This window comes from Acanthochromis polyacanthus, chromosome 22, assembly GCF_021347895.1.
Source record: "Acanthochromis polyacanthus isolate Apoly-LR-REF ecotype Palm Island chromosome 22, KAUST_Apoly_ChrSc, whole genome shotgun sequence".
NCBI lineage: Eukaryota > Metazoa > Chordata > Actinopteri > Pomacentridae > Acanthochromis > Acanthochromis polyacanthus.
The window spans coordinates 18825630-18844105 of NC_067134.1; the positions used below are offsets into that span (position 1 = coordinate 18825630).

At 40.6% G+C, this 18476-nt stretch overlaps 1 protein-coding gene across 3 annotated transcripts; it reads right to left on the reverse strand.

The window, feature by feature from the left end:
• Positions 1 to 278: 278 nt before the first annotated feature.
• On the reverse strand, positions 279 to 18186 carry ptger2a (prostaglandin E receptor 2a (subtype EP2)). Of its 3 annotated transcripts, none has more exons than XM_051942399.1 (4): positions 18061 to 18186; positions 17185 to 17232; positions 14442 to 15363; positions 279 to 3086 (listed from the first exon to the last, which is right to left on the reverse strand). In XM_051942399.1, the coding sequence occupies exons 3-4, from the start codon at positions 15264 to 15266 to the stop codon at positions 2799 to 2801; spliced, it is 1113 nt and encodes a 370-aa protein (XP_051798359.1). In that variant the 5' UTR covers positions 15267 to 15363; positions 17185 to 17232; positions 18061 to 18186; the 3' UTR covers positions 279 to 2798. The 3 variants fall into 3 exon arrangements, with proteins under 3 accessions (XP_051798359.1, XP_022051388.1, XP_051798360.1); XM_022195696.2 differs by having other exon boundaries at positions 17181 to 17232; XM_051942400.1 differs by lacking the exon at positions 17185 to 17232 and having other exon boundaries at positions 18061 to 18181.
• Positions 18187 to 18476: the final 290 nt, after the last annotated feature.

Sequence of the window (18476 nt, forward strand, 5' to 3'; positions counted from 1 at the left end):
AGGCAGAACTCACACATAACATGGACAGGAAGCAGTAAGTCACCATCGTAAACACTGAACATTTTGATGCTGAGCTCAGAACCAACAATAGAGCAGCCGAGGCAATAAACTGCTGTTCTCACAACACAACAGCCAAATAATATCATCAGTGCTTTTCCTTTCTCACACACATCAGACACTTAGAAATAACACTAACCTGATGCCGGCAGACTTTTCTGCCGTCCTTTAAAATGACACGTTGAGAACTTTTTCTCACTTTTTACACACCTGAATTTAAATCTACACATTTAAACTTGGCCGCTGTTGTTTTTTTTTTCTTTTGACAGATTTGCGGCCCGAGAGCCAGCAAATACTTTTTATTCGCTCATTTTCTCGCCAGACACTTGGACCCTGTGAAACTGGATTGTTTTTAAAGAGAGAACGCTGCAATCCCAACAGTTCACCATAGTGTTGTGTAATTTTAAACCAGTAGAAATCCACCACATGTAAGTTCAACCAATATGCAGGAACAAAGTGGAGAAAACAACCTGCTTTTTCCAAGAAACTCAGTAGTCGTCTGATGTGAGCAGCTCCGTTTGAGCTGACATCAGTGTTATGCAACGATGCGCTACGTTGGTGGGCGGCCGGTCACCAGGACTGCGTAGGCTAGCTCCAAACTGACTAATGGCAGAGGAGATTTTTAGACAAGAACTTTCATTGGAGGACCTGAAAGCAACCCTGCATTTTCAGAGTTTACTTGAGTTGGTAACGGAGCTCTAAAGAGAAGTTTGAGGATGTAATCAGGTACTGCAATCACAAGGTTTTCCATCTGGGCTTTGAGCGGCATTAGTCTCGTATAAACATGGTGTATTTAATGGAAGAAACGTTTCAGGATGACCCCTTGTAAAACTAATGCAGTTGAAGCGGCACTTGAATCTTGAGTCAATCTTTTCATGGTTTCTTCCAAGCAGTGTGGCAGAGCAAGATATCTGCCAAGTGAAATCAGTGAAAGAGTTGTGTAATAAAATGACAAGTGATTTGTAAGTCCAACCGTGGTATGTTTTAGAGAATTAGTCAGTTTCTGTCAGTGACATATTTACCTGCAGCTTTAGACTCTATGCTGTCAAAATTGTTAGCTTATGAAATAACTATGCCTTTTATTATAAGAGGCATTGCCAAATACTTGATGTTAAAGGCATCCTGTGGGATTATTTTTTAGCCCCAGGTTTTGTCAGTATTGTGCACATTACTGTAACTTCGTGTGATTTCAGTGTCGCTGAATGTAAACGTCTCTTTGTTTACAAAATTAATCCACAGGGCAGCTTTAATTTCAGTAAAAGCATACGTTCATTTGGCTAACCTCACTTTTATGCTCCAGTAATTAACAAAATGACAATCTGGTCAGCGAAAGTATCGGACAAAATAATCCCAAGTATTTTAAAAGCAGCCAAAATGCCACCATTTATCAGAGGAAGAAACTGGAAAAATTGCTTGGTTTTCAACATTCTGACAGTTCTTGCCCAGTCATGTTTCATATGACTTTTGATTTCATCTAATTTATGATACTGTAACTGTTACACTGGATTAAACATGTCTTTTAGTTCTGTCTCCCTCTTGCCATTTTTGTGCTGCTTCCATAGAGATGCAGGACTTTTTAAAGTATTTTTTCTTTTTCAGTTGCTGAAATGATTCATTATTATTCATTTAGTACATCAAAAGCATTACGGTTATATCCAGATTATGTGAGAATATCAATCTGCTGTTACTTAAAGTAGTTTTCAAGGCAAAATTGAAATGCAGTTTCATAAACAGGTTTTATAAAATATTATATCCAGTATGCTACATGCTTTACATGTACATATAAATGAAATTTTGCTGACCGTCAGTATAATCTTTTTCTGTGTTTATCACTCTCTCCCAAGGGAGGAAATTTTAACTGTCTTGTTTGCAAAAAAAGCCTCGAGGGTTTTTTGCCCTTTGACCTCTTCAACTGGAATCTGGTCGGGTTGCAGCAGAAAATGTTACCAAAACAGACCAGAGGTTAAAGTCACAAGGTTGAGAAGCTCACAGGTGATCAGATAAAAATGTCAAGATGATACCAGTGATCACTGAGGTGTTCATTTACAGTTTTTAAAGTCACCTGTGCACCGAAATCTACCAATTAACATGGAACCAGCCCACGTATCTTTCTGTATGAGCATCATTAGACAAGTTGATCTGATGATCTCTGTTTCTATGTACTCCGCTTTCTATGGTCACCATGCTTTGCTACAGTTACCTACTGCCACTTAAAAATGACTCATTCAGTTTCATACTTCATTGCACAAGATTCTCCAACCAAACACCACTGACTTTTTTTTACAATGCAGAGAAAAACACTTGCAGTTTGTCTGTTCCAGATCACTGCCAGATCTGGTCTTTTTTGTTGAACAGCAGTCATTTTCTTTGAATTGATTTGCTTACATAAATTATAAACTGCAAAAGAGGCAAAATGTTGAGCCTTAATATGAAAAATAAAAAGCTCCAAACAAAGTTTGTGTGCGTCCAACTGCACAAACTTAGCTGAAATGCTGGAAATGGATGGAACTGTCCAGTAATTGGTAAGAAGTGGCCACCAGCTGCTCTGAGGTGCTCATCGGTTAGATGGAAGGGCCATTATCTAATGGATAATGGATCAGTGGGTAAAAAACACACCACCCACATGGGAGAGATATTGTGGCCGGCCAAACCTCTGCTGATCTATGATCACACAGCAGAACATTTTCCAATCCTGTGTCCAATAAATAGAAATATCAAACAACAACAAAGCACTGCTGCGGTCATACACTGTTCACAGAGTGACAAATGTGTGTCTGCAGCGTCGGCTGACACAGCTCTACGTCAGCATGAGAATTGTCTTTAGCCGGCGAAGACTTGAACAAAGACCCCCTGGAGGGTCCCATGGGACCCTGGCATAGTGAAGACCAAAAGAAGTGCAGCACACTTGGGGAGAGGAGGATGAAGACCCAGGGGTCGATGATGGAGTTGACGGAGATGAAGCGGAGGGCAATCAGGTCCAGGCGGTGAGACTCTTTGCGAATCCCGATGGAGTTGATGTACACTCGGCTCTGAGAGATGAGGGAGTGAGAGAAGACACAGTGTGATTAAACATGGTTTCCAAGGTGTGAGCCCTGACACAGACAGCTACACCGTAGCTGACAGTCTGGTTATACATCCTACATTTAACCCTCTACAGCAGCTGGACCTGTTTGTGCAGCAGTCTGATATCGGAGCTCAACAATGGAAGCTGAACCCACGTCTGCTGAAATACCAAACCGATGCTCATCATGTTGCTTTAGATTTCTAAATTTCAAGGGCAGATGTTATTTTATATACAAACCTATTATTGGGTATGTACAGATGTTCAAAAACATGAATGAGAAAATGGAATAAACCAGTCACCATTTGATTCTGCCAGTTCAGTAAAATAGTAATCTACCTGTTACAGTGAATGCTAGCAGTGAAGTGTAAGTGCTGTGAATAAAAAATAACTGTTCCCCATTCTTTACCAGTACGTACATTAGAAGATGAAGGTAGACTTTCGGATTTAGCACTTGTCTGTGTTTGGAAAGATCTAACTTCATTTAGTTTGATCTGGTTTTCATTCATTCATTCATTATCAAAACCTCTTATTTCCTTCAGGCTTGTGGTAGCAGCAGAGGGAGCAGAGATGCCAGGCCTCCCAGAAACTTCTTCCAGTTTGTCATGAAGGATGCCCAGCTGCTAGTGGGAAAAGCTCAGAGATATAATCCCTCCAGTGAGTCCTGGTTTGGCCCAAGGACTACGCCCAGCTGATCCTGCCTGTTAGACCTCTAAAGGGAGGCACCCAGGGGTCATCTTTATCAGGTACCCAGAACATCTTAGCTTGTTCCTTTACATGTGTAGGAGCAGTGTAGTTACTCTTACCAACTGCTGTTATATGTTCTGTTGTTGTTATTCTTTACCTAACGTTCATGGCCATAAGTAAGGGTTGTGATGCAGATTTAACAGTGAATTAAGAGTTTCCCTTAAAGCTTATTTCCCTCTTCACCATCAAGGTATGATACAGTGACTGCATCACTGCAGACACCACAGCAAATCTGTACTAACATTTTCTAATCTGCTTCAAAGGCAACAAGGAGCTACTTATCTTAACTAAATCTGTGTTTTTTTCCTAACAAGCCCTTTAGCACAGCTGGAAAATACAAGTTTTCTGCTCACACTCTATGCTCAGTGTCAATTACTGAGTACAGCAGTGTCCCTAATGTTGAAAAAATGACAGAAAGGAACCATTAGTTTATGCAAATCAGTTGGACCAAGGGAAAACATGGAGCTGCAGATAAGTGGTAAATGTAGACAATAAGGTTTGTTGTGCAGTGAAGTTAAGTTTTTAGACCACAGTTTCAGTCACAGCATGCACACGGATCTTCCAGTAATATTAAAACACGTGGGAAAATCAAACTGTGGAACTCCTCAAACTGCACGCTGCAACCAAACTATGTGATGCTCAAAGTAATTACTGCAAAAATAGCCACTGATAGTCTAAAGTTATGTAACTAGAATCGCAGTGTGTCCTCACAGAGTATGATCAACGTGCTGAAACTCTGGCTGGTGTCTCAAAACTGGCCACAGCTGCGGTTTTTATTGTCACGATGGGAACTCGTGCATGTCCATCTCCAGCAGCGCAACCAAAAGACGGCGGAGGGAACTTAATCCCATTTGCATAGCTCTGAGACAGGTTGCTGTTTCAGAATTCAAAATAATGTAAGGTAGAAATTCCCTTTTGCATGCTCAACAAACTAAAGCCCACTCCCCAGTTGTATGCTCTTCAATGCAGATAGCAGCACCCCTCATCCCTCATAGTTCACACACACAGGATGTTTACAGAGCATAATGTTCTGAATCAGAAAGGATATTGGAATTAGTCTCAGCATCACTTTGTTTGCTTTTCAGATGGACTGCTGAGGCAAACACATCACTCTTTGTGTGTATTTAGTGGTTTTAGGAGAGGCTGAGAGGCAGACGTTGAATGCTGAGGCAGAACCAACTCCAAATTCCCATGCAGATATCCAGCCGAGTTGGTCTAAACACAAAGATACTTGATTGATTTAATTTTGATTATAAATAAGGACTGTATTCATTACACAACATTCATTTCTATCTGCACAGTGGTTTTTGCACGTATGGAAATGTTTATCAGGTAATCTGAAAAGTCTTTTTAGAGAGCTGATTATAACTCATTTCTCGTCTAAACGTGTCACATTTAGTCAGGATTTATGCTGAATAGTTAAGAATGATTGAAAGTCCAGTTGTTTTTTAGGATTTTAATATAGTTCTTGTCCCTCAGCCAGAGTGTTACTGCTGTATTTTTTAGCTAGTTTTTGTAATGATCCCATCTTTTATATGCTGGTTTTACTGAAAGAAGACATATTTAAAGTGAAGTTATTCTGCTCAGGAAAAAATAAGACAGCTAATAATTATTTCTCCCCATGATTAACCCTTCTGTTGTCTTCATTTATAGGCACCAAAAATATTGTTTTCTGGTTTGAAAAAAAAAATCCAAAAATTTAACAAAAAAGTTCCCCAGAATTTCTGAAATTTTGCAAAACCTTCAGGAAGAAAATTCCAATAATTCCTTAAAGGTTTCCCTTAAGTTTTATTAAAAAACAAACAAATTTTGAAAGAAAATTCTTGTAAATATTTTTTAAAAATGAATAAAAATATTCCCAAAAATCCTAAAAATATCTAAAATGATTGCATATATATCAGTAAAACATCTAATATTTTCTTTATGAACATTCACAAAAAAAAAAAAATCAACCCAAATCCTGCGAATTTTGCTGGATTTTGGTTGATTGTTTTTTTTTTGGTGAATGTTCTTAAGAAACACTTTTAACATTTCTTTTTTTCCACCAAAAATGTTCTAAGATTTCCCAAAAATGTTGAAATTGTGGACGAGTTTCACTGTGAAAATGTTTTTTCCCTCCCCCCCACACATTTTTAAACTTTAAAACGAGTCAATTTTGACCTGCAGGATGACACGAAGGGTAACATTGAAAACCTCATTTTCTAAATATTTGTTGTTTGGATAAATGTATTAGAAATTGTTGCCTTCTCTCCTCGTACCATAAACGGTTAATAAAGTAACATAACTGTAACCCATTGTCTTTGTACTGAGGCACTTGGGGATACTTGGCTGCTGTAATTCTGCTCGTAAAGTATCCACACAGTAGAGTCAAAAACCCAGACAGACCAGTGAATATTCTGCCTTTGTCAGCTTATTAAATTTGTTTTGACCTTGTCTGCAACCTTTAGCCTTGTTCCAATTAAATATAATGAAGTGACAAGAAAATATAGATCACCTTAGACCTCACTAACCTGTGCATACAGAGTGTTCTTTTATCAATAATTGCTCAGTAATAAAATCTTTGACCTTTTAAAGATGAAACCGTGTGTGAATACAGCTGTTTGTATTAGCACTGCTGAGACCAGGAATGAGCAGCAGATTACACTGATTGGTTCCTCCTCTGTGGTTGAAAACCGTCAGTGAAATCAGCAGCAGCAGTTATTACGGGGGAATGACAAGCAGTGAATTCCCTCGGCTGATGGTCACAAGGTTGAGAACCAGCTTATTAATACAATCCATGGAAGCTATGACTTGTTCACAGGTTTAGAAATCGCTGCTGCTGCTGTTCTCTGGGGCTCCGAGAGAAACAATATACAGCTAAAACAGTAAAATGTTAGAGGAAAGTGACCTCCCATTGGTTGTAGAGTCAGTGTATTTCCTGATACTGCCTTACTTATTCACTTTATTCCTTCCACCCACATTTCTCTTTCTTTCCTCTGAACTTCTCATTATCTGTCTCCATCTTCACTCTCTTCTACCTTTTGATGTAACGGTTTTTCTTCTAAACAGCCCCTCTGCTACCCAATTTGCTGACATTGCAGTGGTTGCACCAACATTGTCGCGTCATTAAGTGAATTTCCTGTTGCTCAGTCACACAGTCCAGTAGCTGATTAGTTGCCATGAGGACGGGTTATTTCCTTAACACATGCTCTCTCCGTAGACGCAAATTGCAGCTAGGAGTCGTGCTTAAGGCCACATCAGCATCTGTTATAGTGAAGCGTGAGAGAAAGCTGTTAAATCCTCACATTCACTGCTGTAAGAAAATGGTAAAATTTCAGGAGGAGTTCTAACAACAAAATATGCATGTATATAGGCTAGAAAAGCTCCAACTTATCAAACAGATCTGGACTTAAAGATGAGCATAATGCAGTTATATGTTGCAGAATAGCTCCGTACTATCCTGACCTGACTTTAAACAGAACCACATGAGATCATTACTGTGATTAGTGGCAGCCCTCGCCATGTGTAAGAGACAAAAACAGGACAGATGAAGGACTGTGTGTGTATGCGTGTGGAGAGAGATTTTTTTTTGTTTGTTATGCCAGGCCGAGCTGTGAAACCCGACTCGCGCTGTGAACCCACTTTCTTCTCTTCTCTCAGCACCAGCAGGAAGCGCAATAAAAGTGTTAATGCGAAGAGTCTGTGAGGGCTCGATGCTCAGGAAACACTCCTCTGTTTGAGTTTCATTTTCAAGAACAAAATTTAAACTTGCTGAACTAGTCAGAGGTGAGGGTGCTTTAATCTGTCTCTTGTGTTGGTCTGTTGTCCTGCGTTCACATCCAGGGACCTTCATTGATTTAAAAGAAGACTGACATTACAAATTCCATTACTGTTCTTTCCCAGTCTTCCTATCTCTACCAATCTACCTGCCTTTTTAAATTTTTAATGCAATCACAGACAACCAGAGGCACATCAGACACACTGTTTCATATTGGGAGAAAAATGTAATCTGATCGTGCCCTGTGTGTGTCTGAGTGTGTGATATCCCCTCAGAGGACTGTGGTATCACATTGCTAGCTGGACACCCATGAGTGTTTATACAAAGCTCCAAATAAATTATGCATTTGTAGTAGTACATCTGAATGTGTACTGCAGCCGTAGGGCAAATATGAAACACCTTTAATATCTTTATTCAAGCCCCACCCTAGTGGCTCGTGGTGCCATCTGCCAAGTTTACCACTCCAGCCCTACTCCTGCAGTCTGCAGTAGGAGTGGACCAGTATCTATTTGGACTGATATCCATTTGCAGTATAAATATAGGTCTTTGAGTATTAGAAGCTTCAGCACAACACTGCTTTGGCTTATTTTTTTTTTCAACCGACTTTTCTGTGTTTATCCTACAGTGGTGATAAGTTATTAGATGTGTAACCAGATAGCGTTGTGGCGGCTGCATCAGACCCAAAGTAGCACCAATTTGAATTGATTTGTCATCAGCAATCAAGATCGAATTGGAAAAATGCTAAATGTGCTCAGATACCAAAATAGGTTGATCCCTATTCTGCAGCGATAGCAGCAGTAGCGTCATTGCTTGAAATGTAGCAACTGTAAATTTTGCGGGTTGAGCTAGCAAGATGATGAGACAAGAACTCTATGAATGAGTTTTCTGCTAATAGTGTAGAGGACATGGAAATAGAGGAAGTCAGGTGTAATTGAACTGGCCGCTTTACAGTGATGTTACATTACACTGATGTCAAATGTCCATTATCAGTAGAAACGATCACTTTGTTTTCATGTAGATCATAAAGAAAGGAATGGGAAAGGAAATTCTTCTTGAGGCTGGATGTACATTTAAAAATGAGGGACTAAATCCTGCTCAGCACAATGACTTATTGTGCGCCTGGACTGAAGTACTGTAAAGGCTTTCTGCGTCTTCCTGCGGGGCAAATGGAAATGGCTGCCAAATAGGTTAATGTGGCCATTCTGTGGAAATATGAGGACAGGAGTGGAGACATGACTGTGACAGCCACAAGAAAGTGATTTACCAGAATGTATAGGACTGCCATAATACGAAGAATTTATGACATCTGGCTGAGAGTAATGTTCAGAGGGCTTCTGCCTGCACTGGTCAAATGTCTGCTGACTGTCAGTGGTTATCTGATGGAAGGAGATGTAACAGGATAAAAGCCACGAGAGAAAAGAAGATGCAAACAGACAACCTATAAAAAAAAACTACAACTGTCGTCATGAGTGGGTTTAAAGGAAACAAACTGGGGATGTCTGAGCTTTAAGACCTTCATAATGATGTCTGAACTGAGCCTAGTGAGTGGATCCTATAAACGTCCACTACCAGTCTTCTTCATCTATTCCAGTCATTCCCAACCTCAGACATCGATAAGAGACCCTGACTGGACGTTTGAGAGCCGTTGACGTCACAGTAGTGGAGATATTATCCGCTGTAGCTCCATTAGTTTTCCTTCATCTCTGCTGCTGCCTCCGTTCTGTCTGTCCTTGTTTGACCTCACTGTACCAGACTCATCAGTTTTATTCAGCCTCCTAATGAGGGAGTGAAGAAAGCTGATCCCAGTGTCCTTTACCTGCCTACAGTCGTACAGCACACACCTGGTACACAGCGTACAGTGGAGGACAGTTTAATAAACCATCACACTAAAGCATTCTGGCTAAATTATTATTACTAAGCACGTCTTATCCTGTTGTATCATCAAACACAAGCTGATTCTTCCTCTTGATTTCAAGAATTCCAAGGTGTATTGCAGCTTTTGGTCACTTACAACCCCTATCAGATGCAGGAATCTGTGATAATAGCCATGTCCAGCAACTATAAAGTGTTATTAATGCTGCTTTAATGCAACATTTACTGGGGATAAAGTAATATAAAGGTCTGTGTGTGAAGGTTTTTTACATCCAAAATATTCTTGAATGGTAAGTGACTGCACCAGCTGAGGCTCTAAAAGGCTCCGTTTGTGAGAACAGCTCATAAAATTGTCATTGTGTGGTCTCGGTTTGTGATGTTGTGGATGTTATTGAATTAACTGTGATGCAGGATTTGGCCATCAGTGCCGAGATGAAGGTTAAGAAGGTGCATTTCAACCCACAGCTGAGACGCAGCAACGCAGAAGATGGCACTTTGGCCCATTACTGCTGTGTGCAGGAAAGTGCACAACATCATACACTGCTGGGAAAGTTATTGATTCTCCATTTGAAATCCAAAGTGACATGTACAGGACTGATGTGGTTTCGAACAGACTGTCCAGGAGACTTACTGAGGCGACATAATGGCTCGACATAATGAGTCGTGTAGTTTGAATTTATGTTTGCAATCAGTGTCACAGATCTCCAAAATCAACCTTCTTTGTCCTATATCAAAACAGGTTTGTTTTTCTTGCCGAACTAATTATAAACATGTCAAAGTTCATGGGAACACCAGCTAACCAGAAGCTTGTTTTTGGTGTTTTCATGTTTTGTTTGGCAGTCGGTACATGTCATGCAAGCTTTCTGACAAACAAAGGCCAGCGTGTCAGTTGCTGGTTGTGGTTGTGGTTGCTGCAAGCATGTGTTGTCACCTCTCACTGCAACGCTTGTCAAAAGTTGGCACTGTTGTCAGAATGCCCTTGCAGTCCATTATTTGTGCATCTAACAGGCATGGTAAATGATTTTTGGCTCCATCCTCCAAATAGTCATCATTCACAGATGTTATATTGGTGTTGTGAAATTTATAATTGCACCGTCAGAGCCAGATACTCTCATTTTCTCATTACAGACTCTTTCCAAATTGCTTCCTTATGACATTACTGATCAAACCTTGGGTTTTCCAAAGGTCAGTTACAGTTACACAGTATACTGTGTGTGAAGCCTGATATTTGGAAGAAGGATCCTCTCTAGAAACCTGTTTGTGTTTGATGGTGGTTTTGCACTCATTCAGCTAAGCCCTAAATTATTCATAGCCATTCCAAATGTTGATTTATAGCAGTTTTATTTGACCATTATTTTCCTTTTAACTGGAAATGACACAAACGAGTCACTAGACATTCAGTTAGAGCTGTCTAACTTTGTCTATGTTCTTCTTTTAATATTTTTATTAAAATATAATGTCTAAAATTCTTCCTATCCATTGAAATTGTCACATATTTTTTAAAAATGCAGCTTTGATACCACTCCAAATGCTTCTGGTAATTTCTACCATGTTTTATAGCGTTCTAACATGCTATAATTTGAGAACAGCTGATGCCGTAGTTCTCTATTCATTTGTCTGAAAGTGTCGGCTGAAACCAAGAAGCTCAATCGACTGCTATTAGGGTTCATCACTAAGAGAGAGCTTGGACATTGTGGCTGCTCACAAGACGTTTAAAGGCTATGAAGTCATATGGGAGTGTTTTCAGGTGCCGGTAAAGCATCATCAGAAAGTACAAAGAGTTCTCCACTGTGAAAAGTCTCCAAGGGCTGGTAGGAAGACAAAAGGGAAACCTGCACTGATGAGAATGGTGTTGTGAGAGGCAAAGAAGAATCCAAGGATCAATACAAAACCATCCTGACGAATATGAGCGATTCAAGCAGCAAAATGTCAAGACAGACACCCCAGCCGACGCTGATTAAGGACTTGACTTCATAAAGACAGATCCACAAAGTTCATCTGGACAAACAGAAAAACTGTTGGTCATCAGTTCTGTGGTCCAATGAAATGAAAATGGAGTTGTTTGGACAATGGGAGGAAAGAAAGAAGCGTTCAACCATTCAAGAATTCAAGAACACCATCCTCAAAGTCAAACATGGTGGTGGTAATGTTTTGGTGGTGATATCCAGCTAATGGAGCAGGAAGCCTTGTATCATGGGAAAAGAAGATGACATTAAAATGCTGAAGAGCAACTTGGTCTTGGTCAGCACTGGACCTTCGAACAAGACAATGATCTGAAACGTACCCCAAAGTATTTCAGGAAAATCAGTATGAACATGTTGCAGAGTCCAGACCAGAATCTGTGGAGGAACTGAAGACTAGAGTGATGGCAAGAAGCCTTCCAACCTCAAAGACCCACAGATCATCACAGAGAGGAATGAAACAAGATCCCAGTGAAACATGAAGAAAGATTATTAGCAAATATAAGAACAACTTGATTGGCAAATAAAGGCTTAGCTGCTGATTACTGAATAATTTTGGACAGGGCATGTTTCATGAAAATGTAAAAGACAACAACATCGAAATAATTAAATGCATCACTAACCTCTCTAAAACAATATCTTGCTGCTGGTTGTTACTTGTTTTTCATTCCCAGTCAGAATAAACCCATTGGTCAAATAAAAAATCACTATAAATCTAAATTTGGCATGGACATGAATAATTTTGGGCTTAACTCTCTCCTAGCTGATAAAACTAACTTACTGTAGCTCTCCTAACTCAAATAAAGGAGTGAAATGACTCCATCTATCTGGAGAAGAACCGTACAGGATGTGTTGATTAAAGACATTTAAGTCCTTTTCTAGAAAAAAAACAATATTTTGTGCTCCAGCAGTAACGCAGGACTGGAAAACCCCAATGAAAAAGCACCTTTTTTTTAATCATTAACCGGAGTAATTCTTGAAATTTTCCTTCAAACTCAAAAACTGAAAAAAATATATGCATTTAGAAAAAGCTTAACATAACTAAATGCTAAAAAGGCCAAGAGATCTTACTTAATTTACTACCAGAGTCATTAAATCTATATTTAATCATTGTGTGTTTATAGCCTATATAGGGCATCGGCAGCGGAGTCAGAATGGCACTTACGCACTGCTTCCTGCCTCCAGTTCTTCATCACACTACCCCATAGTCTATTGTATTATTTATGAATAGCTGCATTTCCACTAAATGCCACAGGCTCGCAGAGACACAGCTGCACAAAGATATCCATCTGATTACGTACAATAAATATTATCTATGCTGGGTGACACTTCTGATATGATTGTTGTTTTTCAGACTAAAAACCGCAGACGTTTCATCTTTCACATCAGCTTTTACGAAGCGATTCTGAATCAACTGCTGAAAACAAGTTATGATGTACCACGACTTATATCACATAGCCAGTTTTTATTCTGTGTATATAGATGCTTCTGTCTCTTGATCAGATTCTGTATACGCATATTCTTCACTATCCTTTATATTCACTTGTTCTATGAAGATGTTACACTCGCGCCATTTGGAAGGAACATGGCAAATTCTGAAGAGGCCTAATTGAAGTCAAGCAATCTTTTTCACAATTTATGAACATTTTATAGTAATTATATTATCGCTTTTCAAGGTATGCAAAGATGCTTAAAAATAGTATTTAATTAAGAAAATGATCTGTAAATGATTTACAATCAATGAAAGTAACCATTAGTGACAGCTCTAATCAATATTGTACTGTTATTTGTGATGTAGCTCATGCTGTTTTTTTATGCCCTCAGCAATGCACTGAAGTTGCAGTCTCAAATATTTCCTTTTAAATACATGCTTGTTCAGTGATTATCTCCAAATGAGGTCAAACAATGATGACTGCGTCCACGATCTACTGATTAAAACGATTTCAAAGTCCTGGCATTACGACCAAGGTTTCTGCGGTAACATTACCATGCAGTGAGTAATGTTGGGCAGCACCGGGTTAAATCATGGTTTAACTTCACTAGTTCATAAACACACCTGCAATTACTGCTTATTACCAGAGCTGCTGCCAAAGAGATCACATCAGATCTTAAAGATTCCATTTTAAATGTATCTGATGTTGTGAACAAAAACACTTACAGTCATCCAGAGCAACTCATACACTGATTTTGGAACCCTCTCCCACCTCTTAAAAACTCATTGTTCTTTACTGATTTCAGATGTAGATAAAAACAAAAGGTAGTGTCTACAGATACGGACCCGTACCCGTAGCCTGTGGGCTACGGATACGGCACTTTCCATTTGCCAGACAGATACGGACCCGTACGCGAGTCTGGCGAGTCAAGAAGCTGCTAACCACTGCAAACTGTTGAAAGGTAAGCAAAGGTTAAGGTTAGGGTTAGTGTTAGGGTTAGGTTTAGGGTCCGTACCTGTAGTACCAATGCTACGGGTCCGTACCGCTAGCATCTACCGGGTGTCACGTGACCAGATCTCGCGTATCTGATTGGCAAATGGCAAGTGCCGTATCCGTAGTCCACAGGCTACGGGTACGGGTCAGTACCTCTAGCAACCACCAAAACAAAAAGCAAAAATGGTAGCAAAATGCAAATTCTGTACAGTGACTGAAGCATCGTGTGCCCCTGATTTGTATATGATTTACTTTACAAACCAAATTTCCCGACCAGATTTACATGAGCTGATTTGTTTTTGCTGGCAGCGGTGGAGTTGATCTGAGAATAGTAGCTGAATCTGTGCATCATTTAAGGTATCTGCTCACTCACAGAATCTTATGACTTGATCAATCCCTGCTGTAATTATTGACCAGCTGACCTGTAGAGTGAACAAACTGCTACAAAGCTAGTTAACGGCTGCCACATCCAGTCCGCTTACCCCCACCAAACTAATGCTACAAGGTCAACTGCAGAACAATGCTAAAGCATACGTGTGTGTTATCTGTTGTCTTCTTACCACCAGGGGCAGAGTGCAGATGATGAAGATGATGGTCATGACGACCAGCAGGATCAGGTGCTCCACCTCCTCAGCCATAGACATCGTCCTGCGGTCGCTGTTGGGCCTTGTGGACGCCATCACTGAGCCGTTCCTCTTTCGACGTTGGTACATCCTGAACAGCTGGTAAACCACAAAACCATTGCAGGCCACAATGAGCAGCACCAGCACCAGCATGATCGTGGCATACAGGTTGGCATAGGCTCGATCCTCTGGCGCCATTGGGTTCATGTCAATGAAGCACCAAGTGCCGGGGCAGTATTGTACATATTTACCAAATCCGGCAAAAGGGAGCAGACAGAATAATGTACATAACACAAACACCACCGGGATGGTGATATAAGCACATTTCATGGTGACACGCCGACTGTATAAATAAGGGTAGCCAATAGCAAAGCATCTCTCTGACGCTGTAATGAAGAGGAGTGACAGAGTGGCCAGGCTGAAGAAAGTCATGCTGACCCCAAAATACTGACACACGCTGTAAGGATCTTCAGAAGACATCCCAACTAAAGTTTTGTTACGTGCATAGGACAGCTGCACGAGTGGGCTGACCAGGCAGGTCCCCGCCAAGTCTGTGAGCACCAGCGATGTGATGAGGACATGAAACAACGCACGCCGCCTCGTTCCCCCAGTCTTCATGTCCCTGCGACGCCGGATCTCCAGGATCACGAGGGCAGCTACGTTGCCAAAGATGCCTGCAGCGAACATGCTGGCACTGAGCAGTGGGCTCGTGTCGCCTTCGATGCTGTGCATGTGGTGGCATGTGTCATTGCCTGAATCCATCACGGCTGAAACGTGGTTCGATTTCAATTGGAAAATGAGTCTCTGGTTCCGAAAACGGCGTCAACAATGTGTCCGTAAGTAGTCATTTGCAGCCGTTCTGTTAAAGCAAAAGGAGGAGAGATGTTTGAGATTTCGAGCTGCGGCAGTTAGTCGGTTATTGCTCAGTCAATTTACAGAAAATTCATCAGCATTTATAGACAGATGACAGAATAAAGGAAAAAAAAAAAGTGTCTCAGTGAGGTGTTGGGCCAGTATGTTCTGCCAGAACAATTTCATCACTCTTTGGCATTGATTCTCCAAGTCCAAAACCCCATTTCCTCCAAAACATACTCCCTCACTTGGTGTTTAGATGATGGTGGTGGAGAGCACTGTGTAACACGTTGGGTCATAATCTAACTGTTCAGATCTGGTGACTGAAGGCTACAGCGTACATGGATCAGGGCATTATCATCCTGGAAAGACCACTCCCTTCAGGATAGATGTGTTTCATCATAGGATAAAAATGATCACTTAGATCAACTTCATATTGATTTGTAGTGTCGTTAGTGGATCTAATCAATGTCAGGAAAATACCCCAGAGGCACCGTATCCCCGAACTGCAGGGGACAAGAGTTCAGTTCTTTCCTTTATGCCGTCACCTGTCTGTATCTTGTCATGGGATGTGTAAGATAAAACAGATCAAACTGTAAGAAGCAGAAGGAACTAAAACATGTTTCACTATTCAACATTTCATAGATGAAATTATCACTTAACATTAATAATGAAAGCAGTGTTTTAAGAAAAAAACTGCAGAAACACACCTCGACTGCGTTCTGTAACTTCATTGATCACATAATGATACTTTTCAGATTTGTTTGGACTTTTTAATACTGACTAGAGCCAATTTAAGAACCAAACGTGACCACAAACCTGGCAGCAACAGCCTCATTTTATTTTCAATTTAAAATGTGGACAGTAGTTATTACTATGCAAGTGGATAAAATTCAGTTAGAATTCTTCCAAATGCAATGCAATAAAGTGTCCGAATACATCACAAGTAAAAGGACGCAAAAGGCACAATAATTCAGTGTTTTTGTAGAGCTGAGCCTCTCCTGAGCTGCTCTGTTGTCTTTAAGGCTCACTTTGACACCAGAGGAGGTCTATGGATTCACTGCATTCCATCTGTTCATCAAAAACAAGACCTTGGCTGTGATGCAAATTTTATTCTGACTAAACTTGAAGGAATGCTGCATATGAGCGCTACGTTCCTGCATTTTCAGCATGGCTTTATTCTGTTCACCTTCCACTCATTGAGCTGAGGAGACGCTCTGTCATTTGTGAGGGACGTTTACCCGTCTCCCTTTCCCTTCAGACTGTTTTGACACAACGTCAACAGGATTGACCAGACACACCGCTCTAATTTGATGTTTGCAAGCCTTTGTCTGCTGCTCCTATGCATACTGTAAGGGGAGAACTTTCTGCTTTGCTTGTAAAAAGGAACATTCTGCATATTCTGTAAAATCCCAGGGCTTGAACTCTTGCTCTCATGTAAGTTTTGGAGTTGTGAAACCCGAAGTTGTTCCTCTTCTGTCCTTCCAGTTAACACTTATCAGCTGACAGGCGGAAGGCTCAAGAACTGCTGTCTAAGTTCTCACACATATCGCAAGGAAACACGATTTATTCCTCAAATTCTTAGCTGTGCTGAATAAGGAAGAAATGCTGCATGACGATCATTTTGTTTGACACCGTCAGTCCGTCTGTGCAGCTGTTGCCTCACTCAGAGAAATATGGAAGTCCCACTTGGGCTGTAAATATTTTCAAACTGTTCAAATCTAAGCCTCCATAATGTTACACATCTGTTCCACCGGTATGACTGTGTGTGCACATGTGTGGCTCCACTTTCACTGGTGTGTAATGACCAAAGAACTGACTTACTCACTCTGTCCACTCTGGTGGCATCTGCTGGAGTTTTGGACTTTGGACGTCCCTGAATCGGCCAAAAAAGACACAAAAATAGCCAATATGTAATAAGGTTGTAACTGATGATGATATCAATTAATCTGGTGATTATTTTATCGATTAATCAGTCAGTTGATTGGTCTATAAAATGTCACAAAATGTGGATCAGTGTTTCCTAAACTCACAGAGGAAAAACACGTGGAGGAGGCTGGAATCCGAGAGCGTATTTCTTTAAAAAATACAAATAATAACACTGAAACTAATCGATTCTCAAAATATTTAATAGCTGACAGCGGATCAGTTATTTAATTCTTCATTGTAGCTCTAATATATAAGCTGTCTGCCGCAAAACACAAATGAGAGCTCTGCCAGATGTGTCCAGGTGTTAATTCAGCAAGAGTAGACATACAGGGACATAAAAATCGTGCGACTGTTAAAAATGGGAGCAATTACAGTTTTCTCACTTATTATGAGATAATTGAACTCTATTAAAAGCAGACCTACGTTAAAATAGCGCGTGTGTAACAGCGTGCTCTCCCGGTTGTGTGCAGTTCTCGCAACGTGCTCATTGATATAAACAAACCGAGTAACAAATTAAAAAGTTGGACTTTAATTAGAAAAACAGACGCATAGAATTCATGCCGAATGAAACTGAGAACTACAGACTCACAGAATGACTTCAGCTAAGGTCCGACAGCTCGACTGTCTTTCAGTTAGAAAGGAAATCTCACAATGTCAAAAACTAACCGGAGTTTTGCCCAAAAGTCGCTCCGAGTGAGAAAACGGCGAGTCAACTCCAGTGACATCCGCGTGGTGCTCAGAGCGCTCAAACGCATCCAGATAAAGAAGTTCTCACCTGTTCAGCGAGCTGCTCCGGTACAGTCCGGTCCGGTGTCCGGCTGGAGTGAATTTGGACAGAAATAATCCCAGTTAGTCTAGTTTCAGTGTCTGAGCTGCTCCGTCTTAAAGGTGCGCTGTTGACGGGGCGAGGCGCGCGACGCTCTGAGAGACAGACATGAATGGAGCGGGTGCGCACTGATGCTCTGACGTCACACGGCCACACCCACTAGTGGCTGAGGATCCCACTGCAGCCTGGACGGTAAGAGCATCAATAGCATTTAATACATGTTTAACTTTACTTTTAATGAAAAACATGCTACCAAGTCATTTAGGTTGTGAGGAGCAAAATCTGCAGGTACTTGCGTTAAAAAATGACATAAAATTTAAGATTCAGCTAAAGTGAAGAAAAATATTCTGCCATTATATGTCACG

Coding starts and splice junctions, on each gene's coding strand:
- ptger2a (XM_051942399.1), bottom strand. CDS start 15,266: ATGGATTCAGGCAATGACACATGCCACCACATGCACAGCATCGAAGGC. Junction 3,087..14,441: donor TCTGCACTCTGCCCCTGGTG/GTAAGAAGACAA, acceptor CTCATCTCTCAG/AGCCGAGTGTACATCAACTC.